Source organism: Pungitius pungitius, chromosome 1, assembly GCF_949316345.1.
Source record: "Pungitius pungitius chromosome 1, fPunPun2.1, whole genome shotgun sequence".
Taxonomy (NCBI): Eukaryota; Metazoa; Chordata; class Actinopteri; order Perciformes; family Gasterosteidae; genus Pungitius; species Pungitius pungitius.
In genome coordinates, this window is record NC_084900.1 from 4,255,031 (window position 1) to 4,279,572 (window position 24,542).

At 51.0% G+C, this 24,542-nt stretch overlaps 5 protein-coding genes across 6 annotated transcripts; 2 read left to right on the forward strand and 3 right to left on the reverse strand.

The window, feature by feature from the left end:
* Positions 1 to 1,162: 1,162 nt before the first annotated feature.
* Positions 1,163 to 8,315, reverse strand: si:ch211-212k18.5 (sal-like protein 2). The gene is made up of 3 exons (XM_037480316.2): positions 7,633 to 8,315; positions 2,560 to 5,870; positions 1,163 to 2,438 (listed from the first exon to the last, which is right to left on the reverse strand). The coding sequence occupies exons 1-3, from the start codon at positions 7,706 to 7,708 to the stop codon at positions 2,202 to 2,204; spliced, it is 3,624 nt and encodes a 1,207-aa protein (XP_037336213.2). The 5' UTR covers positions 7,709 to 8,315; the 3' UTR covers positions 1,163 to 2,201.
* A 1,088-nt stretch (positions 8,316 to 9,403) lies between these two features.
* Positions 9,404 to 11,464, forward strand: LOC119222541 (E3 ubiquitin-protein ligase CCNB1IP1). The gene is made up of 5 exons (XM_037479273.2): positions 9,404 to 9,453; positions 10,101 to 10,405; positions 10,530 to 10,676; positions 10,787 to 10,961; positions 11,147 to 11,464. The coding sequence occupies exons 2-5, from the start codon at positions 10,109 to 10,111 to the stop codon at positions 11,323 to 11,325; spliced, it is 798 nt and encodes a 265-aa protein (XP_037335170.2). The 5' UTR covers positions 9,404 to 9,453; positions 10,101 to 10,108; the 3' UTR covers positions 11,326 to 11,464.
* A 3-nt stretch (positions 11,465 to 11,467) lies between these two features.
* Positions 11,468 to 15,374, reverse strand: ttc5 (tetratricopeptide repeat domain 5). The gene is made up of 9 exons (XM_037479272.2): positions 15,250 to 15,374; positions 14,218 to 14,350; positions 13,925 to 14,136; positions 13,619 to 13,769; positions 13,424 to 13,515; positions 13,127 to 13,330; positions 12,740 to 12,954; positions 12,490 to 12,634; positions 11,468 to 12,396 (listed from the first exon to the last, which is right to left on the reverse strand). The coding sequence occupies exons 1-9, from the start codon at positions 15,310 to 15,312 to the stop codon at positions 12,277 to 12,279; spliced, it is 1,335 nt and encodes a 444-aa protein (XP_037335169.1). The 5' UTR covers positions 15,313 to 15,374; the 3' UTR covers positions 11,468 to 12,276.
* mettl3 (methyltransferase like 3) lies at positions 14,653 to 19,805 on the forward strand. Of its 2 annotated transcripts, none has more exons than XM_037479271.2 (12): positions 14,653 to 14,879; positions 15,825 to 15,934; positions 16,867 to 17,054; positions 17,145 to 17,606; positions 17,696 to 17,871; positions 18,220 to 18,433; positions 18,509 to 18,696; positions 18,877 to 18,915; positions 19,027 to 19,135; positions 19,250 to 19,315; positions 19,402 to 19,514; positions 19,613 to 19,805. In XM_037479271.2, the coding sequence occupies exons 2-12, from the start codon at positions 15,832 to 15,834 to the stop codon at positions 19,713 to 19,715; spliced, it is 1,761 nt and encodes a 586-aa protein (XP_037335168.2). In that variant the 5' UTR covers positions 14,653 to 14,879; positions 15,825 to 15,831; the 3' UTR covers positions 19,716 to 19,805. The 2 variants fall into 2 exon arrangements, with proteins under 2 accessions (XP_037335168.2, XP_062416823.1); XM_062560839.1 differs by lacking the exon at positions 14,653 to 14,879 and adding an exon at positions 15,402 to 15,527 and having other exon boundaries at positions 15,642 to 15,934; positions 19,613 to 19,804.
* Positions 19,806 to 20,888: 1,083 nt separating this feature from the next.
* LOC134125309 (uncharacterized protein C17orf114-like) lies at positions 20,889 to 24,435 on the reverse strand. The gene is made up of 3 exons (XM_062560840.1): positions 24,184 to 24,435; positions 21,196 to 21,291; positions 20,889 to 21,082 (listed from the first exon to the last, which is right to left on the reverse strand). The coding sequence occupies exons 2-3, from the start codon at positions 21,278 to 21,280 to the stop codon at positions 20,910 to 20,912; spliced, it is 258 nt and encodes an 85-aa protein (XP_062416824.1). The 5' UTR covers positions 21,281 to 21,291; positions 24,184 to 24,435; the 3' UTR covers positions 20,889 to 20,909.
* Between the last annotated feature and the right edge of the window lie 107 nt (positions 24,436 to 24,542).

Genomic DNA, 24,542 nt, shown 5'->3' on the forward strand with positions numbered 1-24,542 from the left:
GTCAGCGAAAGCCTCCTCACTAGTTTGTCCCGCCTACAGTTGTGTTACTCATTATATAGACACACAACAAATTAAGTGGTTTCACAAGTACTCCTGTAACGAAATGGCACTTCTTTGTCTTCCAGATGCTGTCGATTCCCCTCGTAACGGAGGCTTATCTGTTGTCCTTCCCGCTGAAGATGATCGCGTCAATCATCTCGAGAAGGACAACACGTCCACGGAGACTTGAATCATGTAAATTGACAGGGTGAAGAACCCGGCTTAGATCTTTCACACCTGTGGACCTTTGCCTTCACCTCTGTGCTCCTTTCTTATACTTGAAAACTATTGAAATCTTTTTGTTTTTGTTTTTTTGGATTGAGACACGTCTCTTGTCGCCCACGAACGCATGTGGACAAACTTCTCACACATGGCTCCTTTCACTCCTTTTGTCCCGCTCCCTGCCCCTGAGCATTCTTTTCCTTGGTTACAGGTTGTCATGGTTTCAGAAGCCCCTGTAGGCAACAAAAAAAAAAAAATCACACACACACACACACACACACACACACAAAAAACTGAAGGGATTAAAAGGCAGCCATTTTGGGGACAGCTGGGCCAGGTTGGTCCCTGTTGCCCCCTGTCCTGCTCCCAGTCACTTGGGGAGAGACAGAGAGAGGGGGGGGGGGGGGGAGGGGTGGCATTGTGTGAGGATTAGAGCTTCCTGTGTGTCAGCTCATTACACGGGGTGGGAGAAGGAGGGGGGGGGGGCTGGATGGAGTACAGGGGTGACCAGGGAGAGAAATGAAAGAAATTAAAGCGAGTGAGTATGAAAGAGCGTATGACAGAGAAAGGGGAAGGAAAGGCAGGGGGGGGGGGGGGGTCTCCCTCTACAGCTGCACCCTGGCTCACACATACAGACTCCGATTATCCTCTTCACACACACACACACACACACGGAACTGAAACATATTAAAAGACATTGAGGGCAAAAAAGGCAGAATTAGGAGACAGTGAGCCCGGCGTTCCATACAAAGGACCCCTCCCCGATCCAGACACACCAAGAGCTGGAACAAACAACCAAACTGACCAATGGGGGGGGGGGGGGGTCATGTGACCGGAATACTTAAGCAGATAAAATTATTCACATAAATAACCACAGACAAGAAACAAACTTCTCCTATTCACATCACCGTTGGTTTATTTATCTTTTGTACATCACATGGGTGGGATGGGAACATTTTTTTTTTCATTGCTACAAAAAAAAAAAAAGAAAAAAAAAGAAAGAAGGGGTTTAGAAATACTAGACTGGGCGAAGCAGGAATGCAGTGAGTTCAGACAATACCTGCAGGAGCAGAAAACTCTCAAGTGCTTTGAGAGAGAGAGGAGAGCAGCAGTTCGAGGGGGGAGACGGACAACTAAAAGGAGGCGGGGCTTAACGCACGGGGGGGCTCATCCCGGTCGTCGGGTTGATACTCCGGACAACGACAAAAACAACATTTACAATCATCGGTATGAAAAAGGTAACTTGCTAGGAGCAAACTTCACAGCTGTGAGTACAAGGACTGTTCGCAAACGGGGTAACACAATCATCGCCATCATCATTATTATTATCATCATCATCATCATCATCGTCGTGGTCTTCGTCGTCGCTAACGCGTTGAAGAAGATGCTTCGACGCGGTGTGACTCACAGTGCAACTCAGCACATCAGAAACATGCTTTTAGCAGCATGGCAGTACAAAAAAAAAAATGAAACTGAAAAAGGAAAGTAACAATAAGAAGGCATTACATTTAACCGAAGCATCACTTTACAAACATTGGCCGTTACTAATTGTGTTTTGGTATGCTATACCAGTTAATCTTGTATAATGCTGGACCGTCCCTCTCATTCAAATCAGCTTATACAGTCTGTGCTGAAATAGATAATCAGCAAAAAAAATAATTAAAAAAAACAGGACGCAGAACTATTAATTCTCATTGTGACAATTCTGTGAAGTGTGTAAGATAAGGCCTCACTGTGGTCTTTGAAATAGAAAAATACGTAACTAAAATACTACTTTCACAAATCTCTTGCGATTGGACTACAGCAGAAACTAGATTTCTCTTATACAAAAAAAAGGTAAACATGAATTACAATCAATAACTCTAGAAAAAACGGAAAAAATACATTCCCTTGTCAGTACCCTTCTTAAAGACTGACTGCAGCCGCTTAAACAAAACTAACTACACAGCGGTGTCCATGGGCGGCCCCCCCGCCACACTGGAAACCGCACTGACTGGTGGGGGATCTGTGCTTTCACCTTTCTCGGGGGACTTAGTCGACCCCCCCTGCTCTTCTTCCTTCGCCCCCTGATTCTTGCTGGTTGTGTGCGAGCTGCGATCCTCCACAATGTCTGTGTCGCTGGTTTGAGCCTTGGACGAAGTGCCGGCCAGCGCTCCGGGGTGGTTTTTCATGTGGCCCTGACGACGAGGGAAACAGGTAAAAAAAAATATTAACTCTTGGCATAAAAAAAAAAAAAAAAGTAATTCAAATCACATTGCAACATGATAAGCCCACAATATATATTTCCCCCCCCCGTACCTTGAGTCCGCTCCTACTGGCGTACGCCTTCCCGCACTGGGTGCAGCTGTAGGGTTTGTCAGAGCGGGGAGGCTGGGCTGGCGCCGGGGGGGCCGCGGAGGGCTCCGGGTCGTCCGAGGGCTTTCCTTGCACGCCATGATCCTCCTCCTCCTCCTCCTTCACCTCCTCCTTCTCCACCTTCGGCGCGTCCTGCACCGGATCCGGAACGGGCGCCGGCACATCGGGTGTGGTGCTCTCCCTCCTGACATTGCTTTGGGCCGCGTCCCTCTGCTGTGGTACACCGCCACGGGCCTCTTCCGGCTCGGCGACGGCTTCGGGGCTGGCCGGCGCGGCGAGCGCGGCGGGTGAAGCATTCGCGGCTCGGGGTTCGGGGGCGGGACTTGGTGGGGGTTTGTCCGTGGAACAGGCTCCGTCGCTAAAGTCTCCTCCTACTCGAGGCTTTGAGATGCAGAGGGATAGAGGCGTATCATCCATCTCGCCGTTCACTGCAGCTGAATGAAAACTGGCCAAGGCTGCTTTTGAAGGGCTGGCGAGGTCCGCCTGGGTCTCCTCCTCAGAGTGCACGGTGCCGTTTGCGGGGCCGCCTTCGGCCACGGTGTGGATTCTCAGACGCAGGGGGTCCTCCGCGCCGACTGAAGGGGGATCACGGGTCAGCGGTGGGCTAACACTGGGTGTGGAGCCCTCCGATTCCTCGGTCTTCACAGAAGTGGCGTCGGCAGCGGCGAACTTCCCGGAAGTGGACCCTGAGATTAGAACATCAATCGGAGACTTGGAGCTCATCGTTAAGGCCAGAGGAAGGAGTTGCTGGGCTTTAGATGGGGAGTTGCTCTCGCACTCGTTGAAGACAGCATTATCGGTTTCTTCCGCGTCCTCAGCAGGCATATCTTCGTCGGGGGGTATTTGCCCCCCCAGGTGCAGGCGGATATGGTGCTGAAGAACCAAGGCGTTGGTGAACTTCCGTGGGCACAACGGGCAGGAGTTCAGGGCGCGGGAGTTGGCCGGTCTCGCCCGGTGAGTCGCCAGGTGGGCCCTGAGGCTGCCCTTCGTGGAGAAGGAACGGCCGCACAGCTTGCAGGGGAACGGGCGCTCTCCCAGATGCGTGGCTTGGTGCAAACGCAGCGCTCTGGGGCAGCTGAGGACACGCAGGCACACCCCGCACTGGTTAGCGGCCTGGGCGGTGGGCAGAGAAGGGTTGGTCGTGGTGGTTGTGGCGCCTCCCTGGCTGGTCATCAGCCCAGCGACGCTTGCGCTCGGGCTCAGGCCGAGAGCAGCCAGCATTTCCCTGCGATACGCACTGGAGGTGGCGGACAGGTCGTGGCCGTGTGCGTCTCCATGTGCGTCGGCGGAGGCTTGCGAGGAGCCGAAGGAAGACGAGGCCCCCTTTTCAAGCTTCTGCACGAGGCGCTGCAACTTGGAGGTGTCCGAAGTCTGCGTGGAGGTGGTGGGAGAGGACGAGGAGGGGGAGGAGGTCAACGGTTTGGGGAAAGGTGGAAACGGGAAGGGTAGCTGATGAGGCGAAGTGAGGTGTGAGGCGGACGGGTGGCCTGGGGGCCGCAGAAGCGCGAGGTGGTGAGGGGACGTCCCTTCCGGGAAGAGGATCTTGGGGAGGTGGGCCAGTTGGGAGTACGGGGAGGTTGTATGGAGCGCCGAGTGAGGAGGCGTGTTTTCATCAAAACGCTGCTGCTTTGCTCCTTTGAACTGGCCGCCCATGGAAGAGGACGACGACAACGACGACGAGGAAGAAGGCAGTCCGGTGCCTGATGCGTTGGCGGCCGCTACGGCCGAGGCTCTGTTCAGCTGCAGCAGTGAATGGGCTGTGGATAATAACGCCATGTCCACCGACGGCGGCAGAGGCAGCGATGAGGGCGAGGGCCGGCCGGACGCGCCAGAGAGAAACCCTAGAGCCATGTTCTCGGTCATCCCGGGAATGCTGCCTTTGATGCCGTTCATTGACTCGTCGTCATCAGCTCGCCGCTTTCTCCTCCTCTGGGTGGGGACGGGGACGCTCTGCGGTTGATCGGACAGCGCCGGGGGAAGCAGGGAGAGCGACAGCTCTGGGTTCTGCTCCCTGTGGCGCAGGAAATGGGCTTTGAGGTTCCCCCTGGTTGTGAAACGACTCAGGCAGACCGGACACTGGTAGGGCCTCTCGCCCGTGTGGGACCTCAGATGGATCTGGAGTGACGAATCGCTGCTCAACACCTTCCCGCAAAAACGGCACACGTGTTGAGCGCGTCCCGCCGAGGAGGCGGAGCCCAGAGAGGAGCTGGCCTGGGGATCCTGGGATTGGCTAGTGGCAGGAAGGGGAGGGGTCTGGAAACTGATCCCATTGCTGTGGCCGAAGGAGGTGGTGTTTGAGGATTTCTCGTGGAGGTAGCGGTGCGGTAGGCCAAGTGACAAGGACAGCGGGTGCAGGGACGCAACAGAGGAGCCAATGGTGGAGGAAATAGACGCCGAAGATAATGAAGAGTAGGTCGTGGAGGATTGAGCCCTGTTGCCATTGACATGTGAAATACCTGATTTGGAGACAGAAGGCTGGGGAAAGAGGGAAGACGGAAGGCCGGTCAAAAGCAACGAGGCCGCGCTTACTGGCGTGGCGGTGGAGGGGTGCGTTGGCGAGGAAGACGCCGTTCCTGTGGACTTCCTGCCGCCGTCTGCCCCATGGGCCTGCGTGTTATTATCTTGGCCGAAGAAGGCGCCGCCGAGCCTTAGAACGTGCCTGCAGATCTCCTCCGTGATCTGCATTTGGTGGATCTGCCTCTGCTGCAAGACCCTCAGCTCTTCCAGCAGTACCGCCAGGGTCGGCGACACGTGCATCTGTCCCTGCTGCCCCGGAGAGCCCGAGGCCTGCTGGTGACCCGGACTGGAGCCGTCGCGGTGCGGCTGCACACACTGAGAAGACGAGGAGGAGGAAGACGAGGAGGTAGTGGTGGCGGCGGCCGAGCTGCCCAGCGGTGGGGAGGTCATGGCGGAGTGAGGGTTCCCCTGGTGGGGCAGGCTGTGGGAACCTGAGGTCTGACCCAGGGGAGGAGGCGAGTGAGTCTGGGATGACAGCGAGGGGTGGGGAAAGTCCGGCGAGAGGGAAGAGTGGGTGTTGGGGAGGGAGGTGGTGAAAGGGGCGATGTGGCTGGGCCAGTGGGGAGGAGGCGAGCTCTCGCTGGGTAAGGAGGGCGCGTGGAGCCCACCAGGGGATGGGCGAGGGGCCAAAGGCGGCTGGCAGTCTTGTAGAGAGGTGGGGGATGAGGAGGAGGAACCCGACGAGGTCACTTCAGAGCCAAGAGATGTGGAGGGTGATTTCATGCCCAGATGATCATCTGAGGATTGACAAAAAAAAACCGTTATTTTTAAACATTACAAGCCGTTTGCTCGTCATTCTGCAGAATAATTATATCAACCCAGACATTCAGGTATGTAAATTCATCAAAACGCCCTCCTTTAATTACAGTCTGTTTTTGTCATTGATTCCAATTGTTGTTTACAAGTTTAGTTTGCAAATTTGTGTGCGCATACCAAAAGATCCTGTTACGACTTCAAAAAGAAATGCCTGCTAGGAAATGGCCTTGAACAAGCAAATAAACAAGTGGAAGAAACTGCAGTCTTTGAGTCTTTGTAATGTCTTGTCTCAATCTGTGCTCCCCAAATCAAAACTCCTCAAACATCTTGCGCTCACAAAAAAAAAGCTTACAGACCACCTTGCTGCTATGGCAACACATTTCAGAGGACAATGGGCATCACTAGGACAACCCATAACCCCTCTTAACCCACCCCCTCCCTACAGCAGTTGCGTCTTTCATCTCCCTATTCACCCTTCCCCCCTTACGTCACAGTGGAGGTCAAGGGTCAGGCCATGCTAAAGGTTCTGGGCACTGTCCAGACACTCTGATTGGTCAACTAATCTGACCTCTGCTGCTCAAGGGTCAAATTCTTTCAGAATCTTGAGCACAGAGTGAGAAAGGGTAAAAGAAAAAGAAGGGGGGAGGGTAACAACAATGGAGAGACAAACTAACTATTCCCTCCCGGAGTGATATAGTGATGGAATGAAAGACTGTACCTCAGTGAAATTCCTGCACTGTGTGTCTTCATCACGGACCTGAGGCCGCAGGAAACACACCTCAAACAACACGTCCAATACGCTCAACTTTATTTTGTGGAAGTTTGTAAGTCCTTACAAAGAGTCTTAGGTGTACGAGCTAGGAGAAGTGACCAATTGCAACAAAGAACAAGTGTGAGAGTAATCTCGCTATCCCCTGTGAATTTTTTCATCCATCCGAGTCCCCCCCCCCCCCTCCCTCCTCTCCCCTAAGACCCCCCAGCCCCCAACTGTGTCGGAGTATACAGTCAATAGGGTTGATGGGGTGGGAAAGAAGGGGGTGGGAAGTATTGAGAAGGTGGAAAATGGGGGAAGAGAGAAAAGGCACGGACGAGCAAAAGAAGAGGAGAATAGAAGGGTGGAAGATTAATCTTGACCAAAAACACTGCCTTCCCTTCCCCCCACCCATGCACCTTATTGTTAGCAAATAAGAGAGCGCTTTATACTAATCAAAAGACCCCCAGCAGTCAGCGCGGAGCAGCCTGTTGGTTTCCTAGAGGACCAACGGCACATGAAAATGGCCACAGATGTATGTTAGTTAATCCTACGCTATTCCTTTCACAGGGACACGTTTATTGGCCCCGACTAAAGTGCCCAAGGCCTCCATTTAGTGGGGCCCATTACAGTGAATGGCTGCAGGTTTGGGAGGGGGGGGTGTCCTTTAGTTGACAAATTCGGATCTCCAGCTTTTTAAGTTTGTTAAAATCAGGTGCGTTTGGTGGAATGCGGCCACGCGTAAATACACACGCGAAAATGGCCGCAATCGACGGAAAACGGCACAACAAATAGCGCAAACACTTTTCGCAGGTTACGTCTAAAACTCTAGAAACTTTTGCTTTAGTGTAAACCTAATTTCTCCCGAAAGAGAATTCCCCGCAGCAGCGTCGCGATTAGCTCCATTGAGCCGCGAGAGGTTGCACTCTTTTCAATCAAAAATAAAATAAAAATGAGACACACGCAAACTTCCCTAAAAGATGTTTACTCACCGTGAGATGGCAGGCTCGGGCCCCCCGGATCCGCGTTAACTAGATGCTGGGGTCGCTTCTGCTTCCGGCGTGACATGATTCACTGCGACTCAGGCAGAGAGGGGGGCATCAGCCGGTTGAATGGCACGGCACGTTTCTGCGCACTCCGGAGCGCTCCTTAAACCATCCAAGCATCCAAAATACGCGCGCACCATGCAACCCACGGGAGAAGAAAAAAAAAGAAATGAAAAGAAAAAGAAAAGGTGCAGGATCACTTGTAAATGTAAAATGAACGAGGGGTAAAGTAAAACAATAGCACGTAGGTGTTGGAAATCCGCAGGTCCGCGGCGTGTCATGTGAAGCTGCTCTGGATGTGTGCGTATTGTTTGTGTGTGTGTGGCTGTTTCCTAAAGTACCTTCTCCCCCAAAAAACTTGTCCAATTTGTGCCCCTCCTCTCCCACTGCTGCCCCGCTGCATGCATACACACACATACAAACACACACACACACTCGCCATACACACTCACAGACACAGAACCACTCCTTGTTCTTCAGTGATATTTGCATTTCAATGGCGTGTAACACACAGCCTCCCTGGTTCTCTCTTTCTCTCCAGCTTTATTTTTTCTTTACACACTCACACGGCAGCTATAAACTTTCAGTCAAACATGACAATTAGGTGTCAAAGCCGTTGGATCGCTTAAAAACGAATTGAATTGGGCGCTGGAATCGGTTAGTTTGGTTTAATAAAAGGCCTTAAAGACATAATTCCGCAAGTATGGTTCAAATTAAGATGCAACATTGTGTCTAAACGAAGTATTAACAGATGACATCTGTTGAGGACCCCCAAAGTGCACCGCGGCTATTTATCAGAAGGAAAGTGGATAAATAAGCAAGTGATAATTGACTTGCAAAGTCAAAAACCCTTCTTGCCAGTATTGTGCCAGATGAAGAATGGCTGTGTGATTTCTCTGCCCCTTTGATTTCCATATGGCCAATTATCAATAACAGCGCGGCGAGTTGTGTGCAAGTGGGGCCACACAGCTATTTCACATTGATGCATTATGTGTGTTATCACCAAGCGTATAATACCCCCCCACCACCACCACCCCCCCCCGCCCCCCTCCCATCCCCTCCAAAAAAAAAAAAGCATCTTACACTGGAGCTCTATTTAAAAGGCAGAGAATAGATGGGAATCTTTGACAATGGCGTGCTGGACACAGTTGAGTGAGCATCTCCCCTCTCTCTCTATGAACCCCCGGATCCACTGCTGCACAGCACAATGCCCCTCTTTCACCCCCCGCCTTTACTCCTGTACCACGTGGACGAATGGATAAAAGAGAGAGAGAGAGAGAGAGAGAGAAAAAAGTGGGAGAGAGGAGGAGGCGGTGGAGGAGAAGGGAGGGGGGCATATTTAAGTAGGTGTCTCACATTATACATAAATCCACTCAAAGGCTGTGCAAGAAAAAACGGGATTATTTGACTTGGGGAAATACCGGTCATGCTAATGTGGGGTTAATTTTTTTGGACATAGTCAAGTGTCCAAGTGAATCCTTTAAAATGAAGATGGTGATGGAGTATACAAGTTGCCTAGTTGTAAAAAGAGTGAGCAATATCACACTAAAAGCACTCCAAAAAGAGTGAGCAATATCACACTAAAAGCACTCCAAGTCGAAATGTATGTCTTTTGCATCAAATTAAGTATATGGACTAAATTAAAGTAAAATAAAAGTCTAGAGCTTTTCCTGTTAGGGAGTTTGAGACGCAATCAGCCAATCAGAATACAGCATTTATTCAGCGTCAACTGCCGTTACCTTCGCAGCAAAGAGTTAACCTTAACCGGTAGGTTACGTGTCTCCCGACATCAGTGACAATTTAATCATAATATACTGTTACGGTATCTGTTGTATTGCTAGACGTCAAAGGTTTTGTCAATAGCAACATTTAAAGTGGTTTTAACGGTTCTGTTTAACCGGAGCTCATCGCGTTACCGCTAACCGTTAATGCTAACGTTAATGGTAATAGCAGTGGATGTAGCATTAAGCTAGTTAGCCAAACTTAGCTATTTAAAGTTAGCACAAGGTTCCTCCTTCACACTGCCAACTTATGATTCGTGGCATTTAGTATTTCCAATTCTCTCATTAATAATTTAAAATAAGGTGAAAAAATTAAAGTGTTGTTTTTTTAAAATAGGACCGAATGGCAGAGTGAGCCGAATAGTGCTTTACTGTAAGGAAAAAAATGATAAAGGAAATCTCTGGCAATCCATCAAATGACTTGAGTCAATCAACACACACAACATAAAAAAAATGTAACCCCAATTTTACCAAATAGGACTTTGATGTCATTCATTCAAGTGTGATGGAAACAACCCACACTGATCAAAACATCTTATTGAATAGGCTGTTTCTCCCCAATGGATTTCTTTGTGTGCTTCCCCATGATATGTTTAAACTAACTTAATGACTTACTTTCTCTACTTCTCGCAGTCGCGGCCATGTCTTTCTGTGACGACATGCTCCTCTGCAACTTCCCAAAGTGCCGGAGCAAGCTCACCGGCTTCGCCTGGGCCACGACCTGCTCGCACGTCTTCTGCGATCAGCACGGGTCCGGCGAGTTCAGCCGCTCCCCGGCCATCTGCCCGGCCTGCTCCTCCGCGCTGTCCGGCAAGCTGGACATTGTGAGGACGGAGCTGTCTCCCTCCGAGGAGTACAAAGCCATGGTCCTGGCGGGTCTGCGGCCGGACGTGGTCCTGGACATCAGTGCCCGCGCTCTGGCCTTCTGGAGCTATCAGGTCCAAATACCTTTTCTGTGTGTGTGTGTGTGTAAATCGGGGCCTTTGAATGTATTTTTCTGCCGGTTTGATTCTCTACTCCTTTCCTGGAAAACATCAAGGTTTTCGGTCTCTTTGCACACAGGTCCACCAGGAGCATATGTATCAGGAGTACAGTCTGTCACGGGCCGAGGCCCAGCTGAAGCAGATGGAGAAGATGCTGACCCAGCAGAACCAGAGCAGAGAACTGGAGCTCACCGGCATGAGGGGGGAAATCGCATCCCTGAAGAAAGTAAGCCGCAGCTTTTAAACTCGTAGTGCTCTGTGGTCATGACCTATGAGAGAGAGCAACATACGTTTGAGTCAATACGTTAAACGTTTCCGACGTCCTATTTGCTTCAGGTGATGGAGGAGTACAAAAGGAAGTACAGCGAGGTGTCCGAGAAGCTGATGGAGAGAAACAGGCAGTACCAGAAGCTACAGGCGGTGTACGACTCTCTGAGGTTGCGCAACATGGTGGTGGACGTTGGGGAGAGAGACTCGCTGCTGCAGCCGGCTCATCACAACTTCATCACTGGTGAGAACGTCATATTCGGTCTGTGCAGAAGGTGAATTGATATTTTTCAATTAGAGAAGAGCATAGACTGTAGTTCATGAGTGATCGGGGCAAACATTGTTGTCCTTTCCAACATTTCCAAGTGTTTAAAATCGGAATTAGAGCAAAGAATTTTAACGGGCTGATCATCCGTCCACCCCCCCCAGCGTGTCACCCGGCGGTGCCTCGGCCGGCAAGTCCCCACAAAAGCCCTCTGTTCAGCTCCGCGGGCAACGACGGGGAAAGCCGGTTCTTCTCCTGCGTGGAGGCTGACGGAGCCAAGAACTTCTTCCCGTTCAGCTCCCCAGCCAGGGAGCGAGGCCGGTCCTTCGTGAAGAAGCACTGAGACGGCAACGGGTGTCCTAATGACTGTGGCACATTTACCCGATTACTTGTATTTTGTTTACAAAGTGTTCAAACGTTTGAGTGATTTAGTGCGCCAGAGTGCATTTTATAGCATTTATTCTCATATAGAACCAAACCAGACATGGAAGCTAATGTTTATTTTCAGTCTCTGCCTTACATTTGTGTTAAGAAGTACTTCAACTGTTTTAAAAAGTGCATTCCCTTACAGTGTTCTCTATTAACGTGGCTTACGGAAGCAGTTCATTAAAATTTTAACCTTGTTCTAGTCAAATGAATGTAATACGGAGGATTCCAGTGTCTCCATGTGAGATCACCATCTTAAGGGAGGATTGGGGTGAAGGGGATAATCGTAAAACAAAAACCAACGATGCATTTAACTGAACAATTCATACCCCATAGCTCGGGTTGGTTACTGATGAAAATGACTCGTTGGAGGTCTAGACTTTTTTGTGGAATGAAAGGATTCTGACTGCATAACAAACAAAGCAGGCGGCTCACTGGTTAAGGCAGACTGCAGGAATGAGTGTCTTTTATGCAGCTTTGTTAAAAACTATGTGACTAACAATGACATCTCTTGTCAAAGGTCCCTTTTCACAGGAGGAATAACTCCGGTATACATGATACTTTTAGGGGGCATTGATTACGGGCTGAAAACTGCTGTCATAAGACACCAAACAAACGATGGGTTCAAGATAAGAGGGATTTGGGCTCAGGGTGAAAATCAGCACATTCAACAGAATATAAAAAAAGTAATATTTATAAATATAAACAAAATGTCCATCTAAAGACAAGTTACAGGGTAACTTCTATATACAAAACAACACGTAAAACAGGCACAGACTTTGGGGAAACTTCCATAATGAGCCAAACTCTTTCAAAATCCAGGAAAACGAATTGGTCCTCTCGCTGCACTTTCTGCTGCTGCTTGGGCTCATTCGCTCTGCGGCTTGTAGGTAACGGAGGCCGCGATCTGACTTTGGGCATTTGGCTTCTTGCCGTTGACCAGGAGGAGCAGCGGCGAGTCCACTCGTATACTCCTGAAGTCGAACGACTGCGGGAGAGAGGAAACGTGAAAAGTCAAACCGCGTGGGAGGACCTTTTGTTCTTTGCGCCTTCGAACCTCCCGCCGCGTGGCAACACCGACCTCGTCTTTGTGTGTGACGCTGTTGCGTTTGAGCTGAGGTTCGGGAATGACGACGGTGTCTCCTATGAGGACGCCCCAGCTCTCCGCCGTGTTGTACACCATCACCACTATGTACGACTCCTCGCTGTCCACCATTCCAAACGTGCTGGAGGAAAAAATAAAAAAAGATTGCACAGCATCAGCAAAAATATCAAAACAGGCAAAGCAAGACGGCAGCCAACCGCACGTTGACGACGTCAGCTGCACTCACAAGGCCATGCGACCCTCCGAGGCCAGGCTGAACACCACCTTGCCCACGGCGGCCAGCCCGACGTTGTGCCCGTGCGTGAGGGAGGAGATGCTGCGAGGCTCCAGGCTGCCCACGCGGCCCGTCGGGGATCGAAAGTGAGGGGAGGCGCAGGGCCCCAGGGTCGACGTGCCGAGGTCAGAGAGCATCATCCTCAACCGACGCGCCTTCACCTTCCCCTGAAGAGATGGAAAGAGTGGAGGTTAGGAGTAGAGAGAGAGAAACGGCTGTGCTCTGCTGCCACCTTGTGGTGATCAATGTATGCTGACAGACTCAACAAGAGTACAAGACCTCTTTAAAAAGACGTCACCACGGGCTGTAGGAACAGCACTCGTTTTTTTTTTTTGGTACCTTGTTCTGTAGGAGTTCCGTGACGTTCTTCAGGTACAAAAGCAGCTGCTTCTCCCTCTCCGGGGGCTCCTCCCAGCCGGGGTCGAGCGCGGCGGCTCGGCTGTAGCCGGCGAGCGCACTCCCGTACATCTCCTCGTACTGGAACAGCTTGGCCCGGTTGAAATGCAGCTCCGGGTAAGAGGAGGCAGCTCTGTCTACTTTCTCCTACAGGTGGAGGAGAGGAGGGGGGGGGGGGGGGTTGTAAAACATGGCTGCGGACGTGCCGGCGGCGGCGATGAGACGCGCTCGGCGACTCACGGATTGCGCGTAGGCGCTCAGGGCTTGTTGGGAAAGTTGGGGCTTCTGTCCGCAGGTGAAGAACAGGCACACGTAGGCGTTTCCCAGGATGTCTGCGAGCGCGACCACACGGAAAAGGAAACCGTCACTTCACTTCACTCCCCTCCACCTCGTAATCCTCTGCTTCCCGGAGGCACCCAAAACAACTTCACTCACACCAGGTCGTCCCGTCCGTGACGTCCAGCTGCACGGCTTCCCGGGCCATGGCCACGCTCTCCATCACCTGCTTGACGTGCGCGTCGTTGTCTGCCGCCGGAGACTGCCTCAGCACCATGGACAGGTTGCGCAGAGACACCTTGTTTTTGCTCTGATTGAAAGCACACGGGCGGGTGAGTGATCCATTTCGGAGAAGACCTGTATATTTTGTTAGCTATGCGTCGGTGCCTCTTGGTTCGGGTTAAAGCCAGGGGGACAAAATGGAAAATGGAGTACTTCACTGTCCCTTTACTGTCCTCAGTGTACCTGTTGCAGGGCTCCGGTGAAGCAGTTCTTGGCACCGATCAGGTCCCCCTTTTTCCAGTACTGCTCCCCCAACGTGTTCCAACCGTCGACCAGGCCGGGCTCCAGCTTCACCGACCGGGAAAGGCACTCCTCCGCCTCGGGACTGAAGTCCGGCGCTACATTTAGACACCTGCCCTTCTGCAGCAGAAACTCTGCTTTGTGTTTGAATTGATCTGAGGGGAAAATGGGAGATACGGTAAGTGCCGAGGACATCCTGAGAAAGCGCCTGTTGTGAAGAATAGAGAAGCCCTCGCCTTCTTTCTCCTCCAGCTTCTTCAGGGTCTTCTGCATCTCCTGCGCGGTGTCACTCTGTTTCCTCCAAGCTTCCTCCACGCTGTGAGTCTCAAAGTAGCGATCTCTGAAGTCATACAGCTCATCCACCAGCTCCTGTGGTGGGAGGCAAAGAGATGTTGTTAAAAATAGACCAAAGGGACATTTTTAACTGTACAATACGGAGTTGGGGAGAAAACGTGGGTGGCAGTTGTCCCTTAATGATGCACCAATATAAGTGAAGACTGTTGTGATGTTTTTTTTTCCCCCAGAGTAAATCACAATAAAACTGTGGCAGTATTTGGTTTAGATGAACAACTACATTTCAACATGTTAAAATGCATCAACATTCTGTAATCCTCAATTATTATTTGTTTATGTTATTTTTGAAGAAAAGCTGCCATACATTATTTTAAAGTGGGGTTTTACAGGTTAGCAGGAACCAGACACAGACGGCCTCATGAAAGAACCTGACGAGTTGCATGATGGGAATTGTAGGATCCGCCGTTGACCCAGAATTGGTTCTTAAAGCCAGGATGTCAGCCTCCGTTGATTTTGTTTCTTTCTGGAAGCGCAATACTAAAATGCTGGAGAGCCCCTAAAAAAACCAACATGAAAAACTACTACTCCTCGTAATATATAAATGGTATTTCTTGGTTACAAATCCACCTTTGATCCAACTCGAATGCACTGAGTCCAAGCGAGCTCTCTAGCTTGCACCTTTATGCATGCGTTAACATAGCCAGGGATAAATGTAAAGTCTGTGACCTAATCTGCCCACACGACGTGTGGCACTCATGCACCGGACAAGGCATCAGAAATAAAAAGGCTGCACACTAGACGCCGTCTGTTAACGTGCCAGTTTGTTGTAGTATCGAAACGTTCAGGGAGACGTCCGCCGGGCCAACGACAAGGAGATGCCTAACAACGCCGAGCGCATGAAACCTTCGCCCAGCACGAGGGAGCCGAAAGCGCGCCGAGGTGAACGGTCGTGCGGCTGATAAGAGGGCAAATACCTTCAAAATTTGCAGCTCGCTCTTGTCCTGCAGCGGCTCGGCGCTCTTCTCGCCTTCCGCCATCTTTGCTCGGAAGAAAGTGTCTGGTAACGTAACGCTAGCGGCAGGAGTAGCAAACAAAGTACACCGAGATGCGGGTAGTGTTCCAAATGATGCTCAAATGGTGGCGTGATAACAGAAAAGTATTTATTTACACTGAAATAGTGCGAGTGAAATCAATTTCAGCGTAAAGGAAAAGGGCTTTTAATTTTACCGACACCGGAAGTGTAAGTGCTCGGGTACGTGCCTAGAATGAGTCCGATAAATATTTATTTTAAATTGAATAAAATTGTCATTGCCGAGATACAGCTTAGAGAACCTGCCGTTGAAGTACACTGATGTATTTATTCCAGATAACACGACCTCCTAGACTCGTTCGTTAACGCAGCACCACTACGCCGGAACCTCTATTCTCGCACCGGGTGCAGGCCGGACTCCATTTCGACACGGACCACGCACCATTCTCTCCCATCAACAAGGCGGACGGTGACCCTTTTCCTCATTTTTTTTTTTCTTTTTTCTGATTCCTCGCCAAGTGTGGCCATGTCGGACACATGGAGCAGCATCCAGGCGCACAAGAAGCAGCTGGACTCCCTGCGGGAGAGGCTGCAGCGGCGGAGGAAAGACCCGGCAGCGCTGTCCTCGGGTACGGTCGGTCGGGCCAGAAGGGAGCGGGGCGGAAAAAGAAAACGGTTGTTTTTTTTTGTAGTTGAGTAATCGATGGAGGCGGGATCGGATTCATCGCGTATTTATTTGAGTTTGAGTCGCACCAGGAGGGAAGATCAAACGGCCCGTGTTCGAACATTTGTTATTGTTAAGTGGTTGCAAAATGTAGGACATGGGCGAATTGTTTCAATCATCGATTAAAATGACGATTGTATTCTGGATTCATTATCATTTCTCTCAGCCCAAGATTACATCTTCAAATAACTGGTTTTGTTGGACGTGAAGTTGAAAACCAGAAAATCGGTAAATATTCACTTGGTGACAAACGATGAATCCATAGACACCTGTTTTGCTGATTCATTTATGAATTCATGACTTACCCAAAGAGTTGTTCTCTCAGAGGTCTAAAACGTATTCGAACAGAAAAGCATAACATTCTTACATTTGAGAAAGTCAAATGTAATATTTCCCCATTCCTTGATAAGATGAACATTAAATCCTCAACAACCAATTATCAGACAAGTTGTTGGTTAATATTGTTGTAAATCATTTCTAAGTCTACAGTCCTTTCATGTGCTGTCACATTGACTGGAGATGGTTTTCCACATGAAAAATATGAACAGAAAGAGAGAGATCAAAACATTCCTGTTACAGAATGTTCCTTAGTCGTTTTCCATTTTGTTATAATTTCCCTTTTGTTTGACCATTGCTCCAGAATGCATCGCTCTACGTTTTAGACTTCTGGTCCACTCAGCAAAAACTCCACATCCACATGTCGTACCTAATAGCAGATTGTCAAAATAAAATAAATGCTGAAGGATCAAACAAAACACCGCTATTTAAATATTATACATGATCAGGGCTACTTTTTCAAAAGGTGGGTGTCAACCTCTGTTGTCTCCTCCCGGTCAGATGGTGGAAGCAGCACAGAGGGATCCACCGCCAGGAGTGACAGCCCGGCCCCCACAGCGCCCCTCCCCGCTCAGGGGGAGACGGAAAAACCACCCGACCCTGAACTAGAGAAGAAGCTGCTGGGATATCTCTCCGATCTGAGTCTCACGTTGCCAACGGACTCCCTTGCCATCACAAAGGAACTCGACGTGAGTCTTTAGGCGCTAGTGCACACGGAATGTTCGAGCGTGGCTGTATGATATGAGTAACCTCATCTATCTGACTCTCCCGCTTCACAGTCTGAAACGGCCGTCAGTCATGGAAGCATCCAGAGTCTGCTGCTCAAGTTCTCTGCTCAGGAGCTCATCGAGGTGCGGCAGCCCTCCAACGCCTCTTCCTCCTCCTCCACCACCACCACCACCTCCTCCCCCTCAATCGTGGTGGCGGTGGACCACACAAAACTCTGGGCCATGATCGGGCCCGGAACCCAGCGCACCGGAGTGAAGAGAAAAGCGGCAGATCAGACCCACCACAAGAGGGCTCCGGGCCTCTCGCCCTCACTCCAGAGGTCCGCGTCCCCCCCGCACTCTTCTTTCACCTCTCTGACGCCGGCTGCCTCCACGCAGCTGGCGGGGACCTCGGCGTCGCTGAGCGGGGCCGACAAGAAGGGCCGGAGCGGTAAAGGCCAGTCGTCCCATTTGGACATGGAGATAGAGAGTCTTCTGAACCAGCAGTCCACTAAAGAGCAGCAGAGCAAGAAGGTGGGAAGGTCCGGGGGGGGAGAGCGTCTCTCACAGCGCAGGATAATCCGCAGGTGGGAGGACTGATGTGATGTTTTTCTTGTGTCCAGGTGAGCAGAGAGATTCTCGAGCTGCTCAACGCCAGCACGGCCAAGGAGCAGTCCATCGTGCTGAAGTTCCGGTCTCGCGGCCGAGCCCAGGTCCAAGAGTTCTGCGACCACGGGACCAAAGAGGAGTGTCTGCGCTCCGGGGACACGCCACAGCCGTGCACCAAGTTGCACTTCCGGTCGGTGCACTCGTGCAACTCCCCCCTCCCCGTGTTATAACGTCCCGCACCATGAAATCTTTCAATCGGGCGGCACCAACAGATAAAGGCTGAAGGCAGCGCTTGGTGTCTTTTCCTGTTATTGCTCCAGAGCAACTATTTAATGTCTTGTAAACATAGTTCCCCAATTGGCCTGAAGAGGTCACTATAATCAAAGATTTTAAAAGTACTAATCAATTGTTTAATTTAAAAACGGATACGTTTAAAACAAAAATTGATTTGCCTTCCAGAGATTCGGCCTTAAAGAAAATGGTGTTACTTCTTTTGAATGCGATGTAATGACCTTGCACAAATCTTGCCCCCCTTCAGTCGCATCATCAACAAGCACACGGACGAGAGCCTCGGCGACTGCTCCTTCCTCAACACCTGCTTCCACATGGACACCTGCAAGTACGTCCACTACGAGATCGACTGCCCCCCGGAGGCCGAGGGGAGCCTGCTGGGGCCCCAGGGCGGGACCACGGAGCTCGGCCTCTGTGCCGGCGAGGCCGACAGCAACGTGGGCAAACTGTTCCCCTCCCAGGTGAGGCCGAGAGAGAGAGGGGGGGGCCCCGCGTGGGTATTTCTGCCGTGGAGTTGACCGAGGTTTGTGTCGCAGTGGATCTGCTGCGACATCCGCTTCCTGGACGTGTCCATCCTGGGCAAGTTCGCCGTGGTGATGGCCGACCCCCCGTGGGACATCCACATGGAGCTGCCCTACGGCACGCTCACCGACGACGAGATGAGAAAACTCAACATCCCCATCCTGCAAGACGACGGCTTCCTCTTCCTCTGGGTCACCGGCAGGTAACTGCACCGAGGCCTGCAGTGTGATGCTGCGTGATGATGTCGGATTTCTAACTTACAATAAATAGTCCAGAAACCTTTTATTTTATTTTTTTACAAGTGGAGACTTTTGTGGTAATACATTCATGAGAGAAGAGTTGTGTCCTCTTCTCCGCTTTAAACCGCCGACTCTGCTTCCAGGGCCATGGAGCTGGGCAGAGAGTGTCTCAGTCTTTGGGGGTGAGTCGCTTTATTAGTACATCCAATTCCTTTTTTTACATTTTTTTTTTTTTTGTATTTTTTTTTTTACTAAACTGCTTTTTGTTCACGTGCTCCTTTTCCGTCCGTCAGCTACGATCGAGCCGATGAGATCATCTGGGTGAAAACCAACCAGCTGCAGAGAATCATCCGCACGGGGAGGACGGGCCACTGGCTGAACCACGGGAAGGAGCACTGCCTGGTATGTGTGTCACCGTGTGTGTGTGTGTCCGTGTGTGTCACCGTGTGCGTTTGTGAGTCACATAAATGTGTGAAATGTAGACATTATTTGTTTCTTCTTCTTCTTCTTCTTCAGGTGGGTGTGAAGGGAAACCCTCAGGGATTCAACCGAGGTTTGGACTGCGACGTCATTGTGGCCGAGGTAAATCTGGGTGTTTCGATGGTCTCTGCGTCGGGGGGGGGGGGGGATTCGACACCTTCATCACGTTTCAAAACGCTCTCCTCCAGGTCCGCTCCACCAGCCACAAGCCCGACGAGATCTACGGGATGATCGAGAGGCTGTCGCCCGGCACCAGGAAGATCGAGCTCTTCGGCCGGCCGCACAACGTCCAGCCCAACTGGTAACGTACCGTTGGCCTTAAACAAAAGCACGTGTTACTGGGGGGGCTGATTGACCTTACCCCCCCCCCCCCCCCTTCCTCCTCCTCTCCACTCCCAGGGTCACGCTGGGAAACCAGCTCGACGGCATTCATCTCCTGGACCCGGATGTCGTGGCCCGATTTAAGAGCCGCTATCCGGACGGCGTCATCTCTAAACCGTAAACCCCCCCCAAACGCACGCAGCGATGGTGTAACCCCAGGGGGTGGGGGGGTCCCAGGTTTGGAAGAAGTTTGTCGGTAGTTTTTTTTTTTTCTTCTTCTTTTTTTATACCAATGAACTCATTTCTTAAATAAATGTTGTTAATGCGATACATTGTGTCTTGTTTAAGAAATGCTTAATGACAAACGTTAGCCATCACTGTACGTTCTACAAAAACACAAGAGGCATTTTTTTCAATGTGCATTTTTAGTTAGTGGAGAATAAAGATGCTTTGTGTTGACAAACTGTAGCTTTGAACAACTTCTGAGGATTTTTGCCTCAGAGGGCAAACATTTAATTTCATCGTGGGTTTTTTTCACAGTCATTGGGGATCAGAGCCTTTACATTCGTATCTGTTTGTTTTAGGCAAATACAGAAAGCTGCTCATCAGATAAGGTTTGTTTGAAGACAAACTATTTAATATCAAATGAAACCAGGAGGTTTTGTTAGTTATAAAACATCAGAGACAGGAGGTTAGCTAAAGTGAGCTGAAGCCAAACAAGACACTAATAGAGTTAAGTTTTGCCGTATTAACATAAAAAAAAAAAAGTCTGCTTCCGGCTTTCAAGAGAGGAACTAACTAAAGGCACCCTCCTCTGATAGTGTTGGAAATAAAGCCCAATCATGTCAACAATGGGTTTTGTAATACAACGAGCTGGGCATCATTTAAAAATATTAGTTTCAGTACCCCGAAAAATAAAACAATATCAATACAGCAGTTAATTTAATACCATCCGCATCTAAAAAGCATGTCTAAGGGACATATATTAGGGATATTCATACTTTCATCTCGCTTAGTGAATCACCCTGTCGTAAAAAAGTTAGTCGAAACAATATAAAAAAAACAAAAAACTATAAAAAGAGGCTATGCACTTTTAGGTAGTGAATGCTGTAAACAAGTCCATCGTCTTCTCTCCCGTCGCCACCGATGGACGAAGTGAATCCTGATGCACGGAGACCGAAAACCACGTCCGTCTCGGCGTGTCGTCCCCCTGCTGCGTCGGGGGGGGGGTCGGTCCGACCGAAGGGCTCCGAGCCGCGCGGTCCCATGAGCAACGGGCGACCGGAAAAGGGCCCCGAAGACACAGGAATCCGTTTATCGTCTATGAAGCCCCCCCCCCCCCCCCCCCCACACACACACCCCTCCCTCCTCCTCCTCAGTAGGTGGCGTCCACCGCGTTGATGTTGCTGTCCAGCTGGTGCCTGAAGGACAGCCGGGCCTTGGTGGAGAAATATATCTGGGAGCCCCGACTGAGGCCTGCTGCCCCTTCGCTGTCGCTGCCGCAGGACGCTGTGGAGCAAAGGCGGGGCTTCGTCTCCTCGGGGGGGGCTGCGAGGGAGGAAGACGTACAGGGAGAGAGAGAGAGAGAGTTGAGAGTTGATCAAGAAATGGCTTGATTTCCTTCGCTTTGAATTGTTTCTGCGGGTTGAGTTTCTCCTCACCTGCCGGCGGGGGGCCCTGCCTGCTCCTGCAGCGCTCTTTACAGCGCCTGTAGAAAGGAAAACACTGCAGCATCTTCACACCCATGGCTGAGACGTCTGCAGGGAGAGAGGAGGAGGAGGAGGAGGAGGGGGGGTGGGGGGGGGGGGGGGACAGAATAAGAATACGACCAAAAAGCAGTGTGATGCACAAGCTTTTCCGAACCAACCACCCTAAAAAAAGCAACTACGAGGACGTGTTCTGTAGGATGTTCACGTCTCCTCCCGCTCCTGCTGGAGCTGGGGGGGGGTCACAGTGAGAGGGATCCTGCTGACGGCTCCTTGCCTCGTGGCCAGGTCACCGATAATAGAATTATGATCCGCCACCTCAGCGGCACGCCGCCCCACTGTGACCGGACACGGCCCGGTGTCCCGGCGACCAGCCCGTATTTACCTCATCAACTCAAGTCTAATCCTGGAACAGGACGTCAGTGGGCCACGGCACATTAAGCCCCCCCCACCCCCACCCCGACGCCCGGACGGATTACTCCGAGGCCGGGTTGTGATGCATTAAAGTTATTGTTTTCCTTTCAAGAACCCTGAGGGCTTCGGTTCCCGTCGCAGCTGTACGGAGGGGTCACGTGACCTCGCCGTGACCTGAATGACTCAATGAATCCAATGCATCGAGTCCAGCTCCCCAGAGGATCGTCCCCCCCCCCCCCCCCCCAAATGTGTGGAACCTCTCAGTGATGAAAGCCAGGGCCACGTGCTAGCACTGAGCTGTATTTATTTTAAAGCTATGGGGGGGGGGGGGGGGGGGGGGGGGGGAGGGTATTTATTTTAGTCTTAATGGGGTGAGGAAGTGGGTCAAGTGAAATGGAGCACAGGCAATGAGGCCTGAAATCGACCGAAGAGAGAGACGCCGAACCCTCCCCCCCACCCCCCAGCGAGAAGGCGCCTCAAAGTGACCTCAAACCCCCGCTGCTCACCGATAACCCCACGATTAGGACCGCCGCCGTCCTAAAGTGGACGGGGGATTGTAACATGAAGGAGAACAGTGTTTGCCTGACAGCCCCCCCTCCCCTCCCCTCCCCCCTCCCCAGCCCCTCCCCCCCTGGTGTTTACTGCTGGTTCCCTCGTGCTGCTGTGCCCTGAGAGGCGGCGTCGGTGGAGACGTGACAGCTCGCACATACGCACAGAGCTGCTGGTGAATTGGCCTCCCTTGCAAAATAAATTCACACCGAAAAAGAAGAAGAAGAAGAAGAGGGGGGGTAAAAACCAACAACTTTTGTCTATAACCATCTGATTTCCCCTCAGGTGTGACCGTGTAACCCTATCCCCTTTATGCCCGACACAGTGAATCCATTATGGGGGGGGAAGGGGACAACATTGTCCCAGAGTTTCCTCTGATCTGCGAGGATCCACAAAAGCATCGAGTTTCGGGGAGACCGGTCCCTCGTACTCCAGCATACGTAGATACCAGGGTTCCCCCCCCCCCCCCCCCCGGTCAGCTAGAAATGAGGCTAAAGGAAAAATAAAGCTCTGGAGGGAGAAAAGAGGAATGAAGTTTGGCCTCGAACCTCCTTTTATGGTTTTTATTCTTCTCCCCCCCCCCCCCCTCCCCCGGAGGCTGTGGCCTGCAGCCAGCTGATGTAAGCGACATGCTCAACCTGAATAATGCGGTTTTCGGGGGTTGCCCAATCAGTGGCGGCTCACTGATGGAGCTGGAAGTTGCGCAATCCTCTCGGAAAGAAAACAAACAGCCCCTTTGCGAGTGGCTTCGTCCTTGAGGTTTTCACATTTTTCAGCGCGTGTTTGAGTCAAAATGCTCGCGCGTGTTCACCTTTTTCAAAATGTAGTGCCCCCCCCCCCCCCTCAAACCAGTGAACCGGACCATGCTTTTTCTTATCGCCTCTGTAAATATCGTTAAAGCAAGCGGCAGGGCACATGTGCTCACCGTAATGTGATAAACCCCCCCCCCCCCAGCCTCACCCCTCTCTGTCCCTGGGGTTTGATGAAGAAAAAAAAAAAAAAGAGCAGTCTTGTGTCACTGCTCACAACACGAAGACTCACACAGGCCTGGATGACGCACACACTGCTGTGTGTGTGTGTGTGTGTCCCCATTAATAGCGTCACAGTTCATCACAGCCAGAGGATAAAGACGCTTTAAAAAGGTGGTTCTGTCGAGCTCACAACAGAACATTACTCAGAAAGTGCTTTAATACACTTTTACTCCAATTGCTGTTACTTTATATGCTAATTTCTTTGCTACATTTCAGGGAAGTGACTTATTTTCTCAATTGTCTAAAGTTACTTTGTCTCCTCCTACTATATAACTTAACTTTGTAAACGGGTTAATGCAAAAACTCGTGCAGCTGTAAAACCCTGATAAAGAGGCCGTTACACTGACGTTTTTGTGAGTGCAATTTTTTATGTTTTCATTCACTTTAAGGCCAAATGGGGCGGAATAATATTGACAAAATAAGGACAGAAAATATTTAAAATGAAAAACACCCTCCCAGACTTCCCCCCCCAACAGTTTTAGAAAGAAAATCCTAAATGACCACCCCCCCACCGTCCCCTCTCCTCTCCTGGTCCCTTCGGTACAGTCCCTAACCTCACGCTATAAAACCAAGCCCTTTCCTCCAGCACCACTTTAACGGATCCACGCGCGCCTCCGCGCTGAAAGGTGGGTGCACGAAGTGCGTCAGAAGGCTTTAATCCGAGCGTCCACTGCTGTCCTCGCGCTCCCCGACCGAACTGTACCAGACCTGCAAAAAAAAACACTCCCAAGTCCCGCTGGAGGACATCAATCATCACGTGGGTGGCGAAGTGAAGCCTGCAGACGATGCTTCCCCCCCCCCAACGAGGATCAACTTGTGCACGAATCGGTGCATCTCAAACTCTGCTGCGTAAAACGCGCCGCGCGAGGGACCGACCGCACGCACACGGCTCGTGGACACCTTTTTCGTTTGAGGGTTAAAACAGCTTAAATGTCTTTAGTTGACCCACCTGGTGAGGCACACTGGGAGGACTGGATGATTTGGATAACTGTGTCCGTCCCGTTAAAAACGCGCGTCCCCGCCGCAGGGTCCCACTTGTCCGCGTGGAGAGGCTTTCCGTGGCGCGGAGCAGCGCAACTTTAAATAGCTAATCCCCACGGAGCGTGGCAAAGGGAGAGGAGGACACGCCCGCTTTCGCTCACCCTCCCTCCCTCTCTCTCTCTCACACACACTTCCTCTTGCATGCCTTGCTGTGTTTTGCCTCCAGCTCGTTCACATATTTGTTGACACTGATAACACCGAAGATGATCATAAATAGCTCGGTGCATGAATTGACACTCCTTAGGTCATAGGGAGCGTTATCAACGC